Source organism: Xenopus laevis, chromosome 6L (assembly GCF_017654675.1).
Source record: "Xenopus laevis strain J_2021 chromosome 6L, Xenopus_laevis_v10.1, whole genome shotgun sequence".
NCBI classification, from domain to species: Eukaryota; Metazoa; Chordata; class Amphibia; order Anura; family Pipidae; genus Xenopus; species Xenopus laevis.
Window position 1 is genome coordinate 82438939 of NC_054381.1, and position 25394 is coordinate 82464332.

A 25394-nucleotide genomic window follows, 5' to 3' on the forward strand; every position below is an offset into this window, starting at 1 on the left:
TGTAGCTGGATTTCTATTCTCTAGTAATATCAATATAGTTACCTGTGAATAGAAGTTGGTTATAACCAAATAATAACATTGTTACCTGTGAAATGGAAAATTGTACTACCATTGTCAATTTCAAACAATGTTCTGCAAAGGTATTGTTAGAAAATACTATTTCAATAATTTTTCACATAGCATCAAAATACTTTTTGCCAAAAATGTTCCCTTCAAGAACTAAATGGATATACACATCATTCCTTTTTTCAGTTTTTTTTTTCCACTCACAGAGTACATATTGTTTAAACCCATATTGAGATTAATAGCTGTCCACTGAACACAAACCAGACACATAACACAGCACTAAAGCAAGAAAACACTTATTGGCACTTGAACATTTGTGAACATTTCACTCACTCATTTCACTCACTCATTTAAAAGCAAAAATGTACCATAGTTAGTTGCTGAAGATACTGTTTTCAAGTATAGTTAAATATGCATTGATATGTATGTTCACTGATTTATGGAAGCTTTGCTTTGTGGTAACTTTGTAATACCATATTCATTAAATGTAAAGTAAATTATACTAATTTTTTAAATATTTAGTATGGATGTGTCAACTCCTTTATTGAGCAATTAAAAAAAATATACACAAGGGAAAATAGTTTGCTTGTATATATGAAAATGGCACTTGTTTCTACATTAAAAGTGAACAACTTTTTCAGTTCCAAGTATGAATTTATTGATAAATTTGTGGTTAGCTTCCAGTTTTTTTGTTATTAAAATACTGTTTTTGAAATAAGAAATTAAGTTGTTCTGTCAAGTTCCATTTCTCCATAGAGTTCTGATAACTTTTTAAACTCCGGTTCCCATTCATCAAGGAAGTTATAATCCTGATCAGATTGTGTTCCTAACGAATCTAGAGAACTGATAGATCCTGCTTCTGATCTTTGTCCCTCATATGCATATGTCTGCAAGGAGTCATAAGGGGGCACACCCGGGTCCCGGTCTGCCTCAGCCAGTCTTTGTTTGAGAAATTCCTGAACATTGATGCTGTCAATAGCTGAAAGTGCTTGAAGTCTTGGTGTACACATAACTTCAGGTCTTACATCCCTCCTGTACTTCAACTCCTCTGCAGCAGAAGGGTTTCGCAACGCACAAATATCAAAAGCTTCAGTGTCTTCTTCTCCACCACCTTCATCATCATAAGTCACCACATTTTCTCGAACATCTTCCTCAGAAATGATAAGAGGCTCTTTTTTTCCTCTCCTCAGAGTTATGAAGAGAACCACAATTGCTACAAAGAAAAGTATAAAAGTTATTTAAGTAAAAATCATAGTTACATAGTTAAATGGGGTTGAAAAAAGACAAAGTCCATCAAGTTCAACTCCTCCAAATGAAAACCTAGCATCAATACACACACCCCTCTCTACTTTCACATAAATTATATATACTCATACCTATACTAACTATAGCGTTTAGTATCACAATAGCCTTTGATATTATGTCTGTCCAAAAAATCATCCAAGCCATTCTTAAAGGCATTAACTGAATCAGCCATCACAACATCACCCGGCAGTGCATTCCACAACCTCACTGTCCTGACTGTGAAGTACCCCATATGGGGCAAATTCACTAAGGCGCGAAGCGCCGAACGCTAGTGTTAATTCGCTAGCGTTTGGCATTTTCGCTACTGCGCAAATTCACTAATGAACGCTGGCGTAGTTTCGCTAGTGTTACTTTGCAACCTTACGCCAGGCGAATCTTCACTAGCGACGAAACTAAGCAAATTCACTAACTTGCGCAGTGTACTGAACGCTACCTTTTAAGCTAGACTTCCTTCGCCACCTCAGACCTGGCGAAGCGCAATAGAGTAGATAGGGATTGTTTAAAAAAAAGTCAATTTTTTTTCTAAGTCCCAAAAAACGCTGGCGTGTTTTCTACATGATGGGTGATAGGCTGAAAAAGATCGAAAATTTTTTGGGGCTCCCCTTCCACCCCCCTACATTTCCTGACTCATGGCAACTTACCTAGACAGTGGGCACATGTGTAGGGTTTTCTAGGCATTTGTAGTGCAGATACGTGTTCCTCCATTGAAATTTGAATTTCGCGCCGTATGCAAATTAGCCTTCGCTAGCGCAACTTCGCTTTATATAGCGAATCAACGCTAGCGCAACTTCGCAACCTTACGCTACCCCTGTGCGCAACTTCGGATTTTAGTGAATTTGCAGAGCCCTGGCGAAACTACGCCTGGCGAAGTGTGGCGAAGTGCGTAGAAGTGCGGCGAAGTTGCGCCTGGCGCAACTTCGCGTCTTAGTGAATTTGCCCCTATGTTGCTTCAAATGAAAGTTCTTTTCTTCTAGTCTAAAGGGATGGCCTCTGGTACGGTGATCCACGTTATGGGTAAAAAGGCCCCCCTGCTATTTGTCTTTAATGTCCTCTAATGTACTTGTAAAGTGTAATTGCGTTCCCTCGCAAGCGCCTTTTTTCCAGAGAAAACAACCCCAAAATTGACAGTCTACCCTCATAATGTAAGTCTTCCATCCCTCTAACCAATTTAGTTGCATGTCTCTGCACTCTCTCCAGCTCATTTATATCCCTCTTAAGGACTGGAGTCCAAAACTGCACTGCATACTCCAGATGAGGCCTCACTAGGGACCTATATAGGGGCATAATTATGTTTTCATCCCTTGAGTTAATGCCCTTTTTTATGCAAGACAGACCTTTATTTGCTTTAGTAGCCACAGAATGACACTGCCCAGAATTAAACAACTTATTATCTACAAAAACCCCTAGATCCTTCTCATTTATTGAAACTCCCAACACACTGCCATTTAGTGTATAACTTGAATTTATATAACCTTGCATTTATCAACACTGAATCTCATTTTCCAGTTTGTTGCCCAGTTTCCCAACTTAGACAAATCACTCTGCAAAGTGGCAGCATCCCGCATGGAACCTATATCTCTGCACAATTTAGTATCATCTGCAAAAATAGAAACAGTACTTTCAATGCCCACCTCCAGGTCATTAATAAACAAGTTGAAAAGCAAGGGACCTAGTACAGAGCCCTGCGGTACTCCACTTGTAACACTGGTCCAATTAGACTACCACTCTTTGTAGTCTATCTTTTAGCCAGTTCTCTATCCAGGTACAAATACTATGTTCCGGGCCAACATTCCTTAATTTAACCAGTAATCTTTTGTGTGGTACTGTATCAAATACTTTAGCATAGTCAAGTAAATCACATCCACTGCCATCACAGAATCGAGGTCCCTGCTTACCTTCACATAAAAAGAAATTAAGTTAGTCTGGCAAGATCTATTATGCATAAAACCATGCTGGCACACACTCATAGTATTATGATTTGTTATAGAGTCCAGTATCTTCTCCTTTATTAACCCTACGAAAAGCTTTCCTACCACTGACGTCAGACTAACTGGCCCATAGTTTTGAGGTTGAGAACGGGATCCTTTTTTGAATAGAGGCACCATATTAGCAATTTGTCAGTCTCTCAACACTATGCCAGACCTCAATGAATCCTGAAAAATTAAGTAAAGAGGTTTGGCAATCACAGAGCTAAGCTCGCTAAGTACCCTGGGATGATTACCATCTGGCCCCGGACCTTTGTTAATGTTAACATGTTCTAGTCTCTTTTGTATTTCATCATGTGTGAACCATGCATCATTAGTTGTATTACTAGAATTGGGACTATTAAAAAGGAAACTTCATTAACTGGTTCCTCATTTGTGTAGACAGACGAAAAATATGAGTTCAGAATCTGCACTTTTATTTTGTTTCCATGAACCAGCTGATCCCCCTCGGATACTAAAGGTCCCACCCCTTCCTGCTTCATTTTTTTACTATTAAATTATTTAATAATTTTGGATTTTGTTTACTACTTGCTGCAATATCCTTTTCCATATTAATTTTAGCTTGCCGTATAGCTTCTTTGCATGATTTATTGGCCTCCTTGTACCTTATAAATGATTTGGCTGTCCCAGCTCACTTGAAAGCCTTAAAAGCATGTCTTTTCTTACCCACCTCAACACCAACACTTCTATTAAACCAAAAAGGTTATGGTTTGCAAAGAAGTCCCTTGCTTACAAGGGGAATATACTGACAAGTATATTTATTAAGCAGCATTTTAAAGACTTCTCATTTTTGTTCTGTGTTTAACCCTGTAAAAAGCATTTTCCACTTAATACGTTGCAGAGATGCACTTATACTATCAAAGTTTGCACGTCTGAAATTTAGTGTTTTAGTTACTCCTTTATAGAATTGCTTCAGCAACAGAATCTCAAAGGAGACCATGTTATGATCACTATTCCCTAAATGCTCACCCACACAAATGCTAGAGATGAGTTCAGTATTATTAGTTATTACAAGGTCCAAAAGTGAGTTATTCCTAGTAAGTTCTTGAATGAGCTGGAATAAAAAGTTGTCATTCAGCATATTTACAAACCTACTAGCTTTTTCTGTCTTGGCAACCCCATTATCCCAGTCAGTGTCTGGATAATTGAAGTCACCCATAGCAACAACTTAACCCAGCTGTACCCCAGTCAATGTCTGGATAATTGAAGTCACCCATAGCAACAACTTGACCCAGCTGTGAAGCCGCTTGTATCTGCAAGAGAAGCTGGGCTTCATACTCAACACTTATAGGAGGTGGTTTATAGTATACACCAATGATAATTCTTTTTGTAACCTTTTGCCTAGTCAAAATCTCTACCCAGAGGGATTCTAAACCCTCACCAGTGCCAGCTACGGTTATTGCTTTAGTGCATGCCTTTAATTCAGGCTTTACATACAAACACACTCCTCCACTGTTTCTAATCACTCTGTCCCTTCTAAAAAGGGTGTAACCATTTAAATTCACAATCCAGTCACATGTTTCATCCCACCAGGTCTCAGTGATACCAATTATATCATAATTTTTAGAGCATGCAATTAATTTTAGGTCTCCCATTTTACCTGACAAACTCTGTGCATTTGCCAGCATTCAGCGGAGGTTACTACTTTTACTTTTGAAATTTGCATTACTTAGCGGAGAATTATATGTTAAGTTAGCATTATTCTGTTTTCCTTGTAACAGGGGACCTCCTTAGTTGGTAAACTGTATGCCCTCCTCACTCCTCCCCCATGACCCCTTACTAATCCCACTGCCCGTCTACCCTAGCTTCCCCATAGTTCTTTATCTCACCCCCCTTGCCTAGTTTAAACACTCCTCCAACCTCTTAGCCATTCTTTCCCCTTGTACAGTGGACCCCCTTCCATTGAGGCGCAAACCATTATGACTGTATAGGTATCTTGTTTCAGAAATTGAATAAAACATACTGCCACTCTGAAAACTTTTTTGTAGTTAGCTATTATAGTAATTGGTAAATTAACCTTACTATTAAAGTTTTTTTTTTTTGTTCCTTTAAATGTATAAAACATTGTAATAAATTACACTGAGGGGCCTATTAATTAACAGTCTCATGTTCGTGGTTTTTGAAACCACAAATAAATTCACAAACTCAAACAATGAATGTCAGGTTTGTCAAGTTGCAGTTGACATAGCAATTAATAAAATAATCGCTATAGGTGACCAGTAAATGCTTCTTGCTGATTGGTTGCTATAGATGATTTAGCCTGTAGCAAACTTTGCACCTTTTATTATATTTCCCCATATGTGAGCAAAGCTGAAGGTGAACATTCATGCCCAAAATTGTATGAACAGTTTGGTTGATTTTAACAAAAATGCTTGACCAAATCTAGGAGTAGCACCATAGCTGGCATGTGGAGCAAAGAATGAGGCATCAGTAAGGCATCAGTAAGTCTGGTCAATTATATTTTAATATCTGTTAATGTATGTTCTGTTTACTATACACAAATCTAAAACTTAAAATAAAATAAAAATGTGATAGATACTATTGATTGATTGCTGCTAGGTTGCTGTGTCTTAAAATTGATTTTACATAAAAAATATATGAAACACATTTTTCCATCTATATTATAGTGTAGCTGTAAGTTACATTTAATTCCATAGACTTGCAAAAATCATTCCATACCCCAGAGAAAACATGTTTACTTTCCATTAAACCTTCCTTACATTAAATGTTCTATTATACTTTTGAATGGAGAAACATACATTTATTAGTAAAGATTTTTCATATAGAATGTAGCAAGGATTCACATGAAGTAACAAAGTCCACCTTCTGCTGCACATACAATTTTCATAATGTTTGCAGAACATTTGATTTCTTCTGATTTGTTTGCCTGTTTTGCTTGATCCACATAATGTGAAGCATATCTACTTGTTGACTAAAGTTTCTCCAGCACAGATCAGAAGGTTAACATCTATTGAAGATCTACTGTAGCCTGTGAAGCATTAAATACCAAGTGTTTTTTTTAAATGAGTAGAGCACTCAGAAAAATGCAAAGGGGTTATTATTGCCCTTTTCCATATGTCTAGTGTAAAAGATTTGGCTGCATGGTAAATGATGTTCTAATATTTGCTGTCCCTTACACATAAGTCTGCCTGCTGTGACTACCTTGTGTAAACTTTAAAAGGTATTAGTACTGAGATTAACTGGCCCTTGCATTATTTACACCTCAAATTAAGACAGAAAGTTTCATACCTTTAATACCACTACTTTATTCACACCCTAAAGACCTGTACTGTTCACACCCCACACCCAGACTAAAAGTGCACCCACACTGTTCACTAGTTCACATCTCATACAAACTGCTGGAGGGGCACCAGCATTGTGTCACAGTTAGTAGCACAGTATGTTCAACCGTCCTGTATGTGCCATACTCTGCCTGCCCTATGCTCTTTGTTTGTGCCATACTCTGCCTGCCCTATGCTCCTTGTGTGCGCCATACTCTGCCTAACCTATGCTCCTTGTTTGTGCCATAATCTGCCTGTCCTATGCTCCCTGTGTGCCATACTCTACCTTCCCTATGCTCCCTGTGTTTGCCATACTCTGCCTGCCCTATGCTCCCTATGTGTGTCATACTCTGCCTGCCCTACTCTGCCTGTATGTGTCATGCTCTGCCTGTATGTGTCATGCTCTGCCTGTGTGCACCATGCTTTGCCTGCGGGAGGACATGTGTTAATATGACATAATAAACTCATTTGGTGTGCTACCACCATTACTGTGGATATGGTCTTGAGGGTTCTTGGTAACATGGGTGTGGGCTAAAGTGGGTGTGGTTTAAAAACAGGGCGTGCTCAACGCTGGTTTCCATAATCGGCTCTCCAACACGTAGGCCAGAATAATTCCGGCCCTCGGTACCACAGAAGTTGGACAACACTGTGCTAATGATGATGTGATGATGTGATGATGTGCTAAGAAATATAAAGATTAATTTTAAGAGAGAAAGTACAATATATAAGACAAAGCAATCTGTGTGTAAAGAGAGCAGTGCATATCTCTTTTGGCTACCCAAAGTTTAGCTGTGTTTGGGGCAGAAAAATGTCTAAAATCTTTCCTGATTATTGTTCTTTGGATAACATTGTATATGTGGTGTCCACAAGTCACCTGTACAAAACTAGACTTACTCTGTTCCTCTAATAACATTTATTCCGCAAAAAGCATAGAACATGTCTAAGGACTGACTTCAAGCAAGATGTTTCAATGATATCCGTACGTACAATATGTACCATGCTTTTGGGATGGTTATATACACTTGAGCAGAGAGTGAATGCAAGGACATGAGCTGAATTGTATTGTGCTACCAAATATCCTTGTCCAAAATGTATATATGTGTATTCTTTATACTGTATAATGTACTGCATTGAGTACATAATACAAATTTTTGGAACTCAATATTTGTCACTGGGATGGCTGGTGGGGGTGTATTATGCTCTCTCTTGATTGGTAATGTTTGTGGGGTTAGCTGTTTCCCCCCCCCATTTTTTAAAATTATTCTTTATTGTCTTGCAAGTACTGACCCATCTTCTCTTTCAGTGTTTATGAAGTACATGATGTGTAGCTCATTCACTTTACTAGCGTCAGCAAACTGAGTCTAACATGCTTTTATCTTTGCCACCACCTGTTTTTTTTTTCTTTCTATTGCTAGGTATCTAGTCTCTTCTGTAAAGTGTCCAGGCACTCAGGTCACCCATCTCTTTTATTTATCTCATAACACTTATTTGGACTGAAGCCCAAAAGCATTAGCTTCTCCAATTTGTGTTTCAGATGTCTAGTGTTGGTTCAAGACACTTTGGCTTTTTAAAGCATCATGGTGCAACAACTCTCTGACAATGTTATTTAATATAAACACAGAACAATGTTATTTAATATAAAAATAGATTTGTAAGCTGGAAAATTGTTCAGTGCTTGAAAATTAAGCATATCTGTTAAAATATAATATTCTCTAATGGATTTATGTCATGCACCACTAAGTATAAGCTATGATAAAATATTTAAAAAGACATTGTTGGCTGATGCATACAATTAAATAATGCATTATAGCAAAACTGAAAATCAACTCAGCCAGAACAATGTCTTCTAACCTATGTGATACAAAAACTTAAATATCAGTGCATTAAGATTCCAATCTAAAAGCCTTCTATACAGAATATTCAGCGGCCGGCCAATCAGAGATCGACATGTCATAACCCCACCCCTGATGTCATGACCCCACCCCTGATGTCATGACCCACCCCTGCAGCATCACAACCCTGCCCCATTGTGCCATGGCCCTGATTCAACCGGGCCAAAAGGTGGAAACCCTAAATCTACATCTTGTGGTGCTAATGTAGCATATAACAACAAATTAATATTGATAAATTGGTCAGTAAAATAGGAACTGAAAGTCACTTACCTAATAGGATAACAACACAAAGAAGAATTGCAATTAAGGCTCCAGTACTTAGTCCTGCAGAGGAGAGAAAGGCTTCAGCATGGCATGTTCGTACGCGGCCATCTCTCTCACAGGCACATACTCTAATTGTAAGTGTGCTTGTGCTACTTAAATGAGGAATTCCATTATCAGCCACAACAATGGGAAGATAATACAGATCCTGTGATGTTCTACTGAACCTTTTCCGGCGTGTTAAAATGCTTGCAGTGTTATCTAAAAGGAGCCCAAAACAAAGCCAAGTGTCAGTCCTAGCAGTTTGTGTTAAGGTACAGACAGTACATAAATCCCTTGCCAACTCTGTCATTTAGATACTAAATAAACTACTCTATCAGTTTGATTATTAGTGACTTCCCTGACTAGCTTGCTCTGCTAATTTTGAAGCCAAAATCTGTTCATATTATTCTAAATACAAGGAAACAAAAATGGAATGCATTATAATTATATATTAGTTTTAGTTTTTCACAATAAAGGTTCTTATTTCTTATATACTAATGAAGCATACATACAAGCTAACCAATCACTGTCTACTTTCTAAGACACTACAGGCCTTTCCTAGCATTGTAACCTTATTCTCTTGGTTCATTGCTGTCTTTCATTGTGTGGAGACTTAAGGAAGCAGTGTGACTTTCCTATACACCTTGTAAAGCACACAAATGTTCTTTTCTTTCTAAATAATCCAGAAGAAAAGGAAAAGAAACAAAAAAATAAATAAACTACTTTGAATGATTAGGGGCTTATTTATAAAAAAGTGTAAAAAAGTGGAGCTAAATACACAGCACATCACCACATTAACTTCATGCTACACTGAGTAAAACATGAATTTATATTTATAAAAATGTGTAATTAGAGTTCACAGTTATGATGTATAATGCAGTGTAAAATGTCGTAGTCTAAAGCAACTAGACTTGCTGAGTAATCATGAAATAATTTCATGACTCAAATGAGCAGCACTTTCTAATCAAGAAAATCTTCTCTGCCTAATTTAATACCATTGGGTTTAAACTGAGTTAAAATAAAATGATAGTGTACATTAACTTGTTTTTGGTGGGAAACATTTATATTATATATAACATTTATAAACATGCTATAAAACCTTAATAAATATGCCTCTTTGGACAATGTGAAGTAGAGAAAATATGTGTATTGGTAATGATGCATTTAGTATGTTATACAGGATGTTACTTTTTTGCCTTCCTCTAGATCAACTAGCAGTAAGCAGGTTAAAAAAGAATTAAAAGGTTGAACTTGACGGACATGTGTCATTTTTCAACCTAACTTACTATATTACTATGTTATATAGGATTGCATTTTCAAGATGTCACATTTTGCATTGCATTTTTAAAAAAACATTATTATTTTAAAATGAGTCTGTGTGAAAAACAGCATATTAAACACAGGTGATACATGCACTGAACATTTCAAGCATCATTTTTACCAGTCAGGCCGGTAAAATATTGGCCAGGTGACAACCCTATGTGTAAGGAGGTGAATTAATTTTATTTCAAAGTTGTCATTGTTAAGGCAATATTTTGTTCAGCCACAAGGGGGCACCAGCCAGTATGGTTGGCCTGGAAGATGGATTCCTGTTCAGGAATCTATATAAGGGAGAGCAGGGGACCCACAACTCCTCTTTAGCCTAACATAATCAGCAGGTGCAACAGACAATACTGGGTTAGACCAGGTGGGTCTATGTCCTTGCTAGGACTAAATACAGAGGTAGGAGGTTGTTACTAGCTCACTCTAGGCGTGAGAGATATATAGGGTAGCTAGCAAAAACAGCCAATGAGGAGTGTGTGTTTTTGGTAGAGTCCTACAGCAATTGTTTGCAAGGTAGCAATTGAGAGCATGCAGGACAAGGTACAATAAGTGGCAACCTGTAGTGAGACATCTCAGGAGAAGCTTGGGTCACTCTATGCTGGACATTGCAGGGAAGACGAAGCTCCCTCAACAGTTAACATCACTCTGTCTCAGTGCGTACGTGTGACAGAGAGGGCAGGAGAGTATCTTCTAAAAAGAGTAACTTGTGTAATGAAAATCGCTGGTTCATTGGCTCCGGTCTTCCCCTATGAACCCATGAGAAGCTGATAACAAAAGTCTGCCTTGGTTAATTGCATCAAGTGTACTATGCCTGCTTCTTACAGTAAATACAATTCCACACGAGTATGAAGAGCTTCGACCTGTAGATAACCCTTTTGCTGGGTAGGGTGCTCAAACAGTGAAAGGATCACCTGCCTATGATCCAGAACATATGTAAGAAACCAGGTACACTGTGGCACACCAGACGTGGAGATTTAGTGCATCAACATTTCTTTATTGGCCCCAAAAGTAGATACATGTAAGGCAACGTTTCGGACCCCACTGGGCCCTTTCTCAAGCCAGGCTTGAGTCTTTGGGTTATATATTGTGATTCACAAAAAGATTAGTATGTTTGTACAATTTTTTCGTATTTGTTACCCGAAAAATCTGATTTTATCAAAACAAATCATTTGGAAAACCCCCCCCCCAGAAATGCAAGGATTATGAGCGTTTTCCATGAAAAAAATTGAGGATTATGTGCAGTTTCCACAAAAAAATATCGAGGGTACTTTGATGGAAGTCCTGGGGCATGCACTCCATGGGCCTGCCTCTGCTGGGTCTGATGAAGGGTCACTCCCTGGGTCCTCTTCTGCACCTTTACCACCACCCCCACATGCTGCACAACCGGCTAGGGCAAGGGGCGTGGAAGGGGGTCCGACCCTATCCACGGGTCCACTACAAAGCCCAAGTAAGTGTCCAAGTACAGTAGCTATCTTTGTCCCTGCTGTTGCTTTCCAACTTGTAGTGGCCATACCTCTTCCAGTCCCTCTGTGGTCACAAACTGAACTGATGCATCTCTTCAGGACTCACATGATCCAATGGGAATGAAAACCAAACAACAAGTCTCATTTTTTTAAAAAATCCTCCTCTGTAAATTCTGTATTCTCCTCACTGAGGGGCGCCACAATAACATCTAGTGGCACTCTTTCCCAATAACATCTGGGAATTTTATTAAGTGCACTTAAGGACAGGTTGTGTGTTAAAAGGCACATTTGTGTTGTAATGCCAAAGAAACATGGCTCCTTCTCACCTCATTCTTTTATGACTGACTTAAAGGGCCATTGGCTTTAACTCCTTTTCCTCTTGAAAGAGATGTGGTTGAAAAGGGCATGATTTTATGTATATTTCACCAGTATTAGACTGGTGAATAGAAACACCAGGCAAAATATGTATGTTTCTAGATCAAGTGTGGCTGTATGTATTTTGCCAGCTCAGGAAAAGCTGGATAAGTGGAGTGAATGGAGGAGAGCAGGGTGGACCTTCCATTCCATGCTCCTTTGAGTGTTTTCAGCTGTCCAGCTTCAGGCAGCAGTCTAATTAGGCTGCAGGTGAGCTGCAGTTACAAAGAGGTGTGGGACAACACCTCAGTGACCCCTGGATACCTCCTCATTCTGGAGGAGGGTGAGTGCCCCCTGGATACCTCCTTGTGCTGGAGGAGGGTGAGAGGCCAGTGGACACCTCCTTGGAGAGAGCTCCAAGTGACTGGAGTGAAGAGAAAACCGCTCCTAAGAGACTATGTTAAGTGAGAGGATTCTGGGACTTGTTATGTCCAAGGCTGTAAGTGCAGGAAATTTGTGTTACTGTGTATACCAATGTGGGTGTTAAAATGAGACTGCTAATTCTATGTGAAGCAAGTATGCCGAATGGGTTGATGTTGTCCCTAATAAATGCCAACTAAGCTGCATTTAATTCTTAAAGGTTGTGTCAGACTCCATTTCTGTGCTTAAATTGTGCCGCGGCTATGGTCTCAGCTAACCTGAACGTCACATTCTGCTTTACAATCTAATGTGCAGAGGAAATGCCATATGTTTATTATTACTATGCTATGCTAAAGTATGTTTTACATGGCAGCTCCTTCTGGAATATTGTACTAATGGGCAGCCTTCATAGCTCCTATGTATCACGGCCTGCACCCAATACCAGAACAAGTGCCAAGTACCCTGGTGCTAAGGTACAGCTTACAAGCCTCTTTGAAAACAAAAAATTTAGTGCGATCCCCACTGAACCTTTCGGGGAACACAATCTTGGGTTCATGGGGTTTAGATGAGTTACCCCAACTGGCAGAAGAACCCACAGGAGGTGCAGGAACAGGATTAGGCGGCTGCTGCGAAGGCCCCAACTGGCGGGTCAGATTATGGAACCCTTGAAGCAAATAATTCTGTTTTTGCTCTTGCTCCTCCATACATTGCAGCAAGGTAGTGAGCAACATCTCAGTGGAAGTTTGAGGTGTAGCAGAGGCAGCAGCAGCTTCATGACCATCGTCCTCCATGGCCCGTGATAATGTCACGGCCGGCACCCAATACCAGAACAGGTGCCAAGTACCCTGGTCTCGGCTCGGCTTCACCAGTAGTGTGACCACCGTTGGGCTTCGGGAGGAGCCCTCAGCTTACTTGGGTGCCACCTGGACTTAACGCGGGGTACAAGGCAAGATGTTCTGGCTATCAGAGGGGCACGGCAGGTAGATAGTCTTTTGGGCCGAAGGTCACGGTACAAATGGAGCAGGCAAGAGAATCGTCAGACAGGCAGGGTCGATGCAGGCAGATATCAAGAATCGTCAGGCAGGCAAGGGTCAAACCGGGTAATCAAACAGATGGGGTCAGGCAGAAAGAGTAGTCGAGATGCAGGCAAAGGTCAGGATTTGGATATCAGAATAGTCAGGAACAGGCAGGGATCAAAACCGGAATAACAGATACAAATTTCACAGGAACAGACAGCACAAGGCTTCAGGAACCACCAGAATCAAGATTCTATCACGGGCACTGGCTGGGAGTAAGAATGGGCGCCAATGCGCCCTGACGTAATCGCGCCAGCACCTTTAAGAGGCGCGCCACTAGACCACCACTAGACCACCAGGTAATTTTATTACATTACCCCCCTCTAGGGGGGGCCACTGGACGCCCAGGCTTCCCTGGAAATTTTTTATGATATCAAAGCTGAGTTGATCAGCTTTGATATCATCGACTGAGAACCAGGAGTTCTCCTCAGAGCCATAGCCCTTCCACTTAATAAGATACTGGAGCTTACCCCGTACCAGACGAGAATCGAGGAACTCCTGGATCTCAAATTCAGGCTGACCTTCGACTAACACTGGGGGAGGAACAGGAATATGACGGACTTGAGTGGCTGGTTTTAGAAGAGAAACATGAAAAGAATTATATATTTTAAACTCTGCTGGTAATTGGAGACGAACAGAAGAGGAATTGATTAATTCAGTTATTGGGTATTGACCAATAAACCTGGGCCCCAGTTTGAGAGAGGGGACCTTCAACTTAATATTTTTGGTAGATAGCCAAACAGAATCTCCCACCTTGTATTGAGGAGCCTCTCTACGAGATCTATCTGCAGCTTTCTTTTGAGCAGAGGAAGCTGCAGAGGAAGCTGCAGAAAGAGAATGATGAACTTGGGACCAAACTTTAGAAAAGTAATTGACTGAGGAATTAGCAGAGAGTACAGAGGAATCTAAACCAGAAAAAGAAAATGCTTTTGGATGTAGCCCATTTACAATAAAGAAAGGAGACTCCCCAGAAGAGGAGTGAGTGGCATTATTGTAGGCAAACTCTGCCCAGGGCAACAATTCCGCCCAAGAGGACTGGTTATCAGATACATAATACCTGAGATATTGCTCCAGGGATTGATTCACTCTTTCAGTTTGTCCGTTGGTTTGGGGATGGTAAGCAGTTGAGAAGGATAAATCAATACCAACTAAAGAGCAGAAAGCTCTCCAAAACTTCGAGACAAACTGAACACCTCTGTCAGACACAATGTTAACAGGAAACCCATGTAACCTGAAAATATGAGAGATAAACAGATCGGCTAAGGTTTTGGCAGAAGGGAGGTGTGGAAGGGAAACAAAATGGCTCATTTTACTAAACCTATCCACCACCACCCAAATTACAGTTTTACCCTGAGAGGGAGGCAGATCTACAATGAAATCCATAGAAAGATGGCACCATGGTCTCTCAGGGATTGGTAACGGATTTAACAAACCTTGTGACAATTGACGAGAGGTTTTTGACCTTTGACAAATTGGACAAGAATTTACGAAAACCTTAGCATCCTGTAACAAAGTCTCACCCTGGTGGTCTAGTGGGGGGACGGCAGGGACGCCTGCCGCCCCCTCGACGGGGACGCCCGTCACACCGCGCCGATCCTCTTCTTGTGCCGGCTCTCTCCTAGTGCGCGTGCGCATGCGCACTTCCGATTTTAAAGGTGCATGCGCGCTGACGTAATGACGTCAGCGCGCAATGGCGCCAAATTCAAAAGTATTAAAGGGGCATTCCCACAGTTTGTCATTGCCCGTGATAGGATTTTGTTCCTGGTGCTTCTGAGCTTTGTGCTATATTCTGAACCTGTTTGATTCCTGTTTTTAACCCCTGCCTGGCTATTTGACTATTCTGACTTCTGGATTCTAACCCTTGCCTGATTACTGACTACCGCCTCTGATTAACCCTCTGATTGACTCCCTGGTTTGACCTTTGCCTGTCTGATAACGTTTATTCTCTGCCTGCCTCGACCCGGCCTGATCTGACTACTCCTTTGCCTAAACGCCTTGTACTGCGATCTTCTGTCCAAAGACTTTGCTTTACTGTCGTGCCCCTCTGCCTATCCAGAACCCTCATCTTGCACCTCTCGTTTAAGTCCAGGTGGCATCCAAGTAAGCCGAGGGCTCCTCCCGAGGCCCAAAGGTGGTCACACTACTGGTGAAGCACGAGCCGAGACCAGGGTGCCTGGTGTTTGTTCTGGTGTTGGGTGCCGACCGTGACACATCCTGTTTAAAAGAAGGCCACCACACATGACGGGCTAACAAAGAAATAGTTTTGGCAATGCCAGGATGCCCAGCCATTTTGGAGTTCTGAACCTCTTCAAGAACGTGTTCCCTCAGCTCCTCAGGCACAAACATTCTCCCAGCGGGAGCATCTGCTGGAGCAGAAGATTGGATAGGGGACAACAAGGTGGAGAGGTCAGAATCCAATGCGGCTACAATCAACTCCCTAGGAATGATGGGGATGCACTTACTAGAGTCAGAAGAGGTAGATTCAAAACTCCTAGAGAGTGCATCAGCTTTGGGGGCAAATTCACTAAGATGCGAAGTTGCGCCAGGCGCAACTTCGCCGCACTTCGCCGCACTTCGCCAGGGGTAGTTTCGCCAGGGCTTCGCAAATTCACTAAAATCCGAAGTTGCGCACAGGGGTAGCGTAAGGTTGCGAAGTTGCGCTAGCGTTGATTCGCTATATAAAGCGAAGTTGCGCTAGCGAAGGCTAATTTGCATACGGCGTGAAATTCAAATTTCAATGGAGGAACACGTATCTGCACTACAAATGCCTAGAAAACCTTCAAATCAGCAAATAAAAAATTTATTTTGCCCTACACATGTGCCCACTGTCTAGGTAAGTTGCCATGAGTCAGGAAATGTAGGGGGGAGGAAGGGGAGCCCCAAAAATTTTTCGATCTTTTTCAGCCTATCACCCATCATGTAGAAAACACGCCAGCGTTTTTTGGGACTTAGAAAAAAAATTGACTTTTTTTTAAACAATCCCTATCTACTCTATTGCGCTTCGCCAGGTCTGAGGTGGCGAAGGAAGTCTAGCGTAAAAGGTAACGTTCAGTACACTGCGCAAGTTAGTGAATTTGCGTAGTTACGTCGCTAGCGAAGATTCGCCTGGTGTAAGGTTGCGAAGTAACACTAGCGAAACTACGCCAGCGTTCGTTAGTGAATTTGCGCAGTAGCAAAAATGCCAAATGCTAGCGAATTAACGCTAGCGTTCGGCGCTTCGAGCCTTAGTGAATTTGCCCCTTGGTGTTTTTAGATCCAGGCCTATATGTTAAAGAAAAATTAAACCTGGTGAAGAACAATGCCCATCTAGCTTGCCTACGGTTTAGCCGTGTGGCCGATTCTATGTAAAGCAGGTTTTTATGGTCTGTACTGTATATACGGTTACCATATGTTTAGCACCTTTAAGTAGATGCCGCCATTCCTCAAAGGCCCACTTGATAGCCAACAATTCCCTGTTCCCAATATCATAGTTTGCCTCAGCAGGCGAAAACTTCCTAGAGAAAAAGGCGCAGGGATGTAACTTGTTGGTAATCGGGTGCCTTTGGGAAAGGACTGCCCCAGCACCCACTTCAGAGGCATCTACCTCCACAATGAATCGTAAAGCAGTATCTGGATGCTGCAAAATAGGGGCAGAACTGAACTCTTGTTTGAGGCGTTCAAAAGCTCGAACTGCTTCTGGGGGCCAAATACTAGGGTCAGCACCCTTTTGGTCAAGTTAGTGATTGGGGCAACTACCAGGGAAAAATTCTTGATGAATTGGCGATAATAATTTGCAAAACCAAGGAATCTTTGGGTTGCTCGTAAAGAAAGGGGTTGGGTCCACTCCAGGACTGCTCTCACCTTCCCTGCATCCATCTCAAGACCCCTGTTAGAAATGTTAAAACCCAAAAATTGAACAGAGGTAACTTCGAAAGTACACTTCTCAAGTTTTGCATACAGATTATTTTCTCTTAGTCTACGTAAGACCTCACAAACATGATTCCTGTGTTCAACCAGATTAGAAGAGAAAATAAGAATGTCATCAAGATAGACCACTAGGAATATCCCCAGCAGGTCCCGAAAGATGTCATTGACAAATTCCTGGAACACTGCGGGGGCGTTACAAAGACCGAATGGCATTACCAAATACTCGTAGTGGCCATCCCTGGTGTTGAACGCTGTTTTCCACTCATCCCCTTCCCTGATTCGAATCAAGTTATAAGCCCCCCTAAGATCAAGCTTGGTAAAGACTTTTGCATTTTTTAACTTGATCGAAAAGTTCAGAAATTAGAGGGAGAGGATAGCGATTTTTTATGGAAATCTTATTGAGCCCCCTATAATCAATACAGGGGTGAAGACCACCATCTTTTTTCCCAACGAAAAAGAAGCCCGCCCCCGCAGGGGAACTAGATGGTCTGATGAAACCCCTTTCTAGGTTCTCTTTTATATACTCTTTCATTGCCTGGGCTTCGGGCAATGAAAGAGGATAGGTTCTAACACGAGGAGGAGTTGACCCAGGGACCAGATCTATTGGGCAGTCATACTGCCGGTGTGGGGGTAAGGTTTCTGCTGCCTTTTTAGAGAAGACATCAGCGAATTCTGCATATGCAGCAGGTAACCCTTCAAGTGAAGTAGTTGCAACTACAGAGGGAAAACATACCCCACCACACATAGTACCCCATTGAACCACCTCCCTTGAGACCCAGTCAATCAGAGGGTTATGCCTCTGGAGCCACGGTAACCCCAAAATAAGAGGAGAGGAAGCACCCTCTATGAGGTAAAAAGCTATCTCCTCACAATGCAAGTTATTAACACACATGTAAAGAGTTTCCGTCTCCTTAGAAATTACACCTGACCCTAAGGGTCTTCTGTCCACTGCCATTATTCTCATGGGGGCACTTAGAGGAACTACAGGGATACAGAATTTAGCTGCAAAAGCAGTATCCAGAAAATTACCCTCTGCCCCTGAGTCCACAAATGCGGACAGTTTAACAGAGCCCGTAGGCCAAATAAGTTTAACTGGTAACAAAACTTTAGCGGCAGATTGGGGAGAGGAAACTCCTGCACCCAAATGGAGCTCCCCTTCTCCATTTAGGCTTCGGAGTTTCCCGGCCTCTTAGAACATTGGTTCAGAAAATGTCCCTTCTCACCACAGTACATACAGAGACCCATGGAACGCCTGCGTGCCTTTTCCTCAGGAGTTAGGTGGGATATGCCTAATTGCATAGGCTCCTCCTGAGGCAGAGGCACAAAGGGGTTAGGAGATTTTACATTGGTCACCACATTGGATCTCATATTGGTAACCCCAGAGAAGTTTGTACTCCTCTCACCCCTTCTCTCCCTTTGCCTTCTATCTACCTGGATGGCGAGGGACATGAGACCATCCAGGTTAGAAGGCAGGGGGTAATTAACCAGACTATCCTTTACAGAATCGGATAACCCCAACCGGAATTGACTCCTTAGAGCCAAATCATTCCACCCAGTTTCCACTGCCCACCGGCGGAATTCGGTGCAGTACACCTCCGCATACCTTTTCCCTTGGCGCAACTTACGAATCGCGGTATCGGCAGATGATGCACGATCCGGGTCATCGTAAAGAATGGCCATGCTGGTAAAGAATGTGTCTAGGGAATAAAGAGCAGGGTCTGAAGAAGGCAGTCTGAGGGCCCAAATTTGGGGATCACCCAAAAGCAGGGTTATTATGAACCTTACCTTCTCCTCATCAGATTGAAAAGAATGAGGAAAGAAACTAAGGTACAGCTTACAAGCCTCTTTGAAAACAAAAAATTTTGTGCGATCCCCACTGAACCTTTCGGGGAACACAATCTTGGGTTCATGGGGTTTAGATAAGTTACCCCAACTGGCAGAAGAACCCACGGGAGGTGCAGGAACAGGATTAGGCGGCTGCTGCGAAGGCCCCAACTGGCGGGTCAGATTGTGGAACCCTTGAAGCAAATAATTCTGTTTTTGCTCTTGCTCCTCCATACGTTGCAGCAAGGTAGTGAGCAACATCTCAGTGGAAGTTTGAGGTGTAGCAGAGGCAGCAGCAGCTTCATGACCATCGTCCTCCATGGCCCGTGATAATGTCACGGCCGGCACCCAATACCAGAACAGGTGCCAAGTACCCTGGTCTCGGCTCGGCTTCACCAGTAGTGTGACCACCGTTGGGCTTCGGGAGGAGCCCTCAGCTTACTTGGGTGCCACCTGGACTTAAAGAGGGGTACAAGGCAAGATGTTCTGGCTAGCAGAGGGGCACGGCAGGTAGAATCGTCAGACAGGCAGGGTCGAGGCAGGCAGATATCAAGAATCGTCAGGCAGGCAAGGGTCAAACTGGGTAATCAAACAGATGGGGTCAGGCAGAAAGAGTAGTCGAGATGCAGGCAAAGGTCAGGATTCGGATATCAGAATAGTCAGGAACAGGCAGGGATCAAAACCGGAATAACAGATACAAATTTCACAGGAACAGACAGCACAAGGCTTCAGGAACCACCAGAATCAAGATTCTATCACGGGCACTGGCTGGGAGTAAGAATGGGCCTTAAATACCTCCAAATTCGCGCCAAAACGTGCGCGAATGCGCGCTGACGTAATCGCGCCAGCGCACCTGTACCTTTAAGAGGCACGCCGTGCGCTCCCTAGAGAACCAAGATGGCGCCGGCGCTGGAGACCGGAACAGGAGCGCGGCGGCATGGCGGCCGTCCACGACACCGCAACACTAGACTACCAGGTAATTTTATTACACTATGTATACAGATGAAGCCACTTGGATTTGTGAGTTAAATGCGTCATGACTCAGGGGTAATTGAAGAAACTGTGTTATCTTAAGTCATCTTAACTCATTTAATGCATTTAACCTTTTCATTAGCATACCAAAGCTCCATTGTTCACAATGGTGAATGCTTTAATTAGATGGGTTGTTGTGACACAGTTTTCTGTGTTAAATGAGATAAATGGGATATCTGTGTTTAGTTATTCTGTGTCAAACAGACAAACCAAAGTGGCTGCATCTGTATGTCATTAATGTTAAGTATTATTTGTGATGTTTTATATTTTTACATAATGTCTATGTTCAGACTGAGCCGTGCCTTGTTACCCTCACCTGGCTGTAGGGGCGCATTAGGTCTCATGAAAGAAGTGCTTGCCAGCAACCGAGTAACCATTTCTAAAGCATATTTTTTAGTTTGGAAAAAAATCCAACTTCAAATTAATAAATCTCAACACATTTCCCGAATTCACAATTTTTTTCAATATAAAGCCCAAAAAAACTTGAACTTTTTGGGAAACCCCCCAAAAACTTGAACAATTTGTGAAAAACTATCATAATATGTCGAGAACACTTAAATAAATCTCGATATTAGCAATACTGAAAAAATTCTATTTTTTCTGCCAAATTATTAGTAAATATATAAAGTCACTTGTGTTTTCTAAAAATCAAATCCAAAGGGTTAACAGTTACTTCCAATGTTCTTCTTCCCTTCGTGGAGCGTTTTCAATACTTAGTAGATAAAATAAAATTGCACTCACTAAAAACTTTCTTTGTAAACATATTTAAAACCACAGTGATGCCGCAAGTTCTTTGGAGTAGTGATGGGCGAATTTATTCGGCAGGCGCGAATTTGCGCGTTTCGCCGCCAGCGAATAAATTCGCGAAGCGCCCTCGAAAATTCGCGGCAAAAATTCGCCGGCGTCAAAACATTTTTTTTCAAAAAACCGGGCGCCGGCGCTAAAAACGGGCGCTTTTTCGCGAATTTTCGCAGTTTCGCGAATTTCGCTAATTTTTCCGCGAAGCGAAACGGCGCAAATTCGCCCATCACTACTTTGGAGTCCTTCGAACCCCAATGTGCATGTCTCCCCCCCGAACCAGCACGCTTCTGCACCTCCCAGTCATCACTGATTCATTTCTTCTACAAGGCTTCCTCCAAGACCAATGACATTTTCTCAAATGGTCACTGTTTATTGTCCCACAATGTTTGAAGTTGAAAACTTTAATGACACTAACAATTGTCTCTCCAATCAGCGTTAACACTAACATTCATCACTTCAATACCAACTTATTACAAAACAGTAAAACTTTATTAATATTCCTTTTTATATCACAATATAAATAATTTTCAATAAAATCACAATAAAAAAAGATTTTAATTTTAGAGCTTTTTTATTGTGATATCTGTAATTTTAGATTATATTATGTTTATTGTCTCAGAAGAGAAGAAGCACTTTGGAAATGACTGTTAACCCTTTGGATTTGAGAAAGGTCATGTAGAAGTATATGGCTTTTTACAATTTGAAGATATTGTGATCTGTGCTGGGTGTCGTTCAATAATACACAAAATGTGGGGGTGTTCGAGCAATAACCCAAAAAACCATGTGATCCAGACCTCCAATCCTAAAAATTTGTACGATTTGATTTTTCGCTCAATTTTATTGATTCTTTTTCAAACCCAACTTTTTCAAATTATTTTATTTATAAATAAGATAAAATCATGGATGGGAGTTTGGTTTAATAAAAATATGAGATAAATCTGATTTTATTTTTATTTTATTTTATTTTATTAAACGATCCCCTATGTGTTTGTGCATATAATCTACTACCACAGCCACTGTGAATCAGAGTATGGTACCAACCATATTCTATTTCTCTCTTCTTTATCACTCATATATATATATATATTCGATATATTTTCATCTTTAATTGGAACTCTTTAAGCAATATATAAGGTGAGAGTCCCAGCACTGATAAGTGTTAAGTGTTGAACACTCTGGTTGTCCATTTGAATTAGAATGCTACACTATATTTTCTTCTATTTTCTGTTTTATCCCCCAATTTCCTTTGAGGTTGTGCAGGGACTTTATTTAGATTTCAGCACCAAAGCTGTCAAGTGTTTGCCATTTAAATGAAGGGATACAGTGGGTGCTTCAGTGTAAATACACCAGTGGAGATTTACCATCATACTAAAGCTTTACTTAAAAGTAACTGTTGTGTTAATCTAAGTTGTGTTCTTTTTTCTATCTTTGAGGTGGGGTGGAGCTTATTGTCTCTAATAGGGCCATTACACACAAGGCATTTTGTTGGCAATGCTATATTGCATTCCACATATGCAATGAAACAAGCAAAAATGCAAACCATAGGAATCAGCATGTGCAAGCCAATCCAATTGCATTATCAAATGAAAATACAGAAGGGAGCATAATCTAGATAACATATCTATAACATTTTCTTTGACCACGGAGGAGCCTATGAGGTACATTTCATTGCATCTGCAGACAAACAGTATGGAATCTTCCCATACATTAACCTATGCCACCCCCAAGCATGTGCACATACTTTGTTTCATATGCAGTAAATCTAACACAGTTTTAAACCTTTTGACTTTTAATAATCTACAAGATGGTATAAAAATGATTCACGAGAGATTCAAGAGATTATTGCATTTTTATTATACTGACTGTTCAACTTTTAAACAAATTACAAATATTGGATTAATATAATTTAAACCTGAATCTTAATACTGAATACAACAAATCATTTTATAGTGGTGGTAATATCCAATGATACACCACCTTGGGTGTGTCTTTGGCTAGCTACTGTAAGTATTCTTCCCATATTAACAGAACAAGCATGTGCCAGTCACAGCATAAAGTATACCACTGCAATTGCTGCTGTTGCTAATAAATTATAATACATATACAGTATCAGCATACCCGGCAGAAGAAAAAAGTGATAGAGCAATAGAGATATTAGTATTTACCTTCATTATTCCTCAATGTAAAATTTGGATTTATAGATTGAGAATCTTGTAGAGAAAAATAGAATCTTGCTCCATTTGCAGTGTCATCCTTGTCCATTGGTTTGATAGTACAAATAACCTTGTGGAAAGAAACACAAATAACAATTATGATTAAGTTGATGCTATAATTAATATTTATCCTGAATAAAACTGAAATAAATAAGATTATGGATATTTAATTTGAGCACAACTACCAGTTTGTAGTTTTACCCTGGTCATCTCAACGTCCTCCATTGACCACAAAGATGAATTGCCCCTAGCAAAAGGACTTTTAATTCCCTTACAAAGTTAATGTATATATATTTTTTTCAGAATTCATCTCAAAGCTTTACTGCAGAGGTAACTTTTAGGTGGAGGTTTTATCAATTGGCAAAATGGTATAGAGCCTTACACAGGTAAGAATATTCTAATATTGCTGATATGTCCTCCCACTAGGACCTCACTAATCATCATCATCATCATCATTTATTTATATAGCGCTGTCAAGATACGCAGTGCTTTACTGCAGTTATAGCAAACAGGGAATAAATGGTGGATAACAGACAAGGATTACAGAATACAATAGGTTTACAAACTAAAAGGTTAGGGTACAATTGAGACATTAGGATTGTATAAACACTGTCATTTTTGATACAGCAATGATTAATTAAGGTACATCGAATAGGCCTCTTTAAACAGATGGGTCTTTAAGGAGTGCTTGAAAGTTTGGAAGGTAGGAGAAAGTCTGACAGCTTGTGGCAGAGAGTTCCAGAGAAAAGCAGAAGCCCAAGAGAAGTCTTGTAGACGAGAATGGGCAGAAGTGACCAGAGGAGAAGTGAGGCGAAGATCAGAAGCAGAGCGTAGGTTTCGTGAAGGAGTGTATTTGGAGATTAGAGATGAAATATAGGGAGGGGTTTCATTATTAGGGGCCTTGAATGTGAGTGTAAGTAATTTGAATTTGATTCTAGAAGAGATTGGGAGCCAGTGAAGGGACATACATATGGGAGCAGCTGATGTTGAGCGGCGAGCTAGATGAATGAGTCTAGCGGCCGCGTTTAGAATAGATTGGAGTTGTGAAAGGTGACTTGTTGGAATACCTGTGAGGAGTAAGTTGCAGTAATCAAGGCGGGAGATGATGAGAGACTGAATCAGTGTTTTAGTTGATTCTGAACTGAGATAGGGTTGTATTCGAGCAATGTTGTGCAGTTGAATACGGCAAGATTTTGCAAGTGTTTGAATGTGTGGTGAAAAAGACAGATGTGAGTCTAAGATGACTCCTAGGCAGCGTGCCTGTGTGGTGGAATGAAAGGTGGTGTTGTTTACAGTGAGTGATATCTGAGGGACAGGGGAAGATCTTGGAGGAAATATAATGAGTTCTGTTTTAGAAAGGTTCAGTTTCAGGTGGCGCTGTGACATCCAGGAGGAGACAGCAGAGAGACAGTCTGTGACTTGGGAAAGGACAGAATTAGAAAGATCAGGAGTAGACAAGTAGAGTTGGGTGTCATCAGCATAAAGGTGATACTGAAGTCCAAATGACTGAATGAGTTTTCCTAGTGAAGTTGTATAGAGCGAGAACAGCAGGGGGCCAAGAACAGAGCCTTGAGGAACTCCGACAGAGAGTGGGAAAGTAGTAGAAGTAGAGTTACTTCTTTAAACAGATGGGTCACTAATGCACTGTTGTATGTTGTGTGTTTATATCTATCTATCTATTTATATATCTATCATCTATCCTTACACTGTACATTTGAATATAATGATATAAAAAAAACCTTCTGGCAAAACCTTTTGGTTATGAAGTTTGTTCAGTGTTTGATTACACATAATCAAATATCCTTGATTAAGCAGGTGTCTTTTTCATCCGTGTACTAGCCAGTTCAGTATGTATATCTGTATTTCAGGTAGAGACTGGTTTAAGAATTTGCAAATGTGTCTCCCTCTCCTTTGCTTTCCAAGTAGAAAGTGCTCAAAATGTCTGTCTATGCTCCTAAAATGGAAGCATGGAAATGAATGTCCATTTAAATTTCCGCTCGTAAGCATTCATTTTTTTACTAAAGTCTTCCAATTTATTCGTAAGATTTGGTTTGATAAAGTATGATTTTTTTGGGGGAACAAATACAAAAAAATTGTACGAATATACTGATATTTTCATGGATTAGAATAAATAACCAAAAAATCATGGT

At 40.9% G+C, this 25394-nt stretch overlaps 1 protein-coding gene across 2 annotated transcripts in view; it reads right to left on the minus strand.

Moving 5' to 3' along the window:
• Positions 1-583: 583 nt before the first annotated feature.
• Positions 584-25394, minus strand: part of LOC108705572 (cadherin-18-like) — a 385765-nt gene continuing 360954 nt past the window's right edge. For both annotated transcript variants that reach the window (XM_041566239.1, XM_041566240.1), the window contains exons 10-12: positions 23197-23314; positions 8800-9051; positions 584-1279 (exon numbers count right to left, since the gene is read on the minus strand). In XM_041566239.1, the coding sequence (XP_041422173.1) occupies positions 789-1279; positions 8800-9051; positions 23197-23314 (861 nt within the window). In that variant the 3' untranslated portion in view covers positions 584-788. The remainder of the gene's footprint in view (positions 1280-8799; positions 9052-23196; positions 23315-25394) is intronic.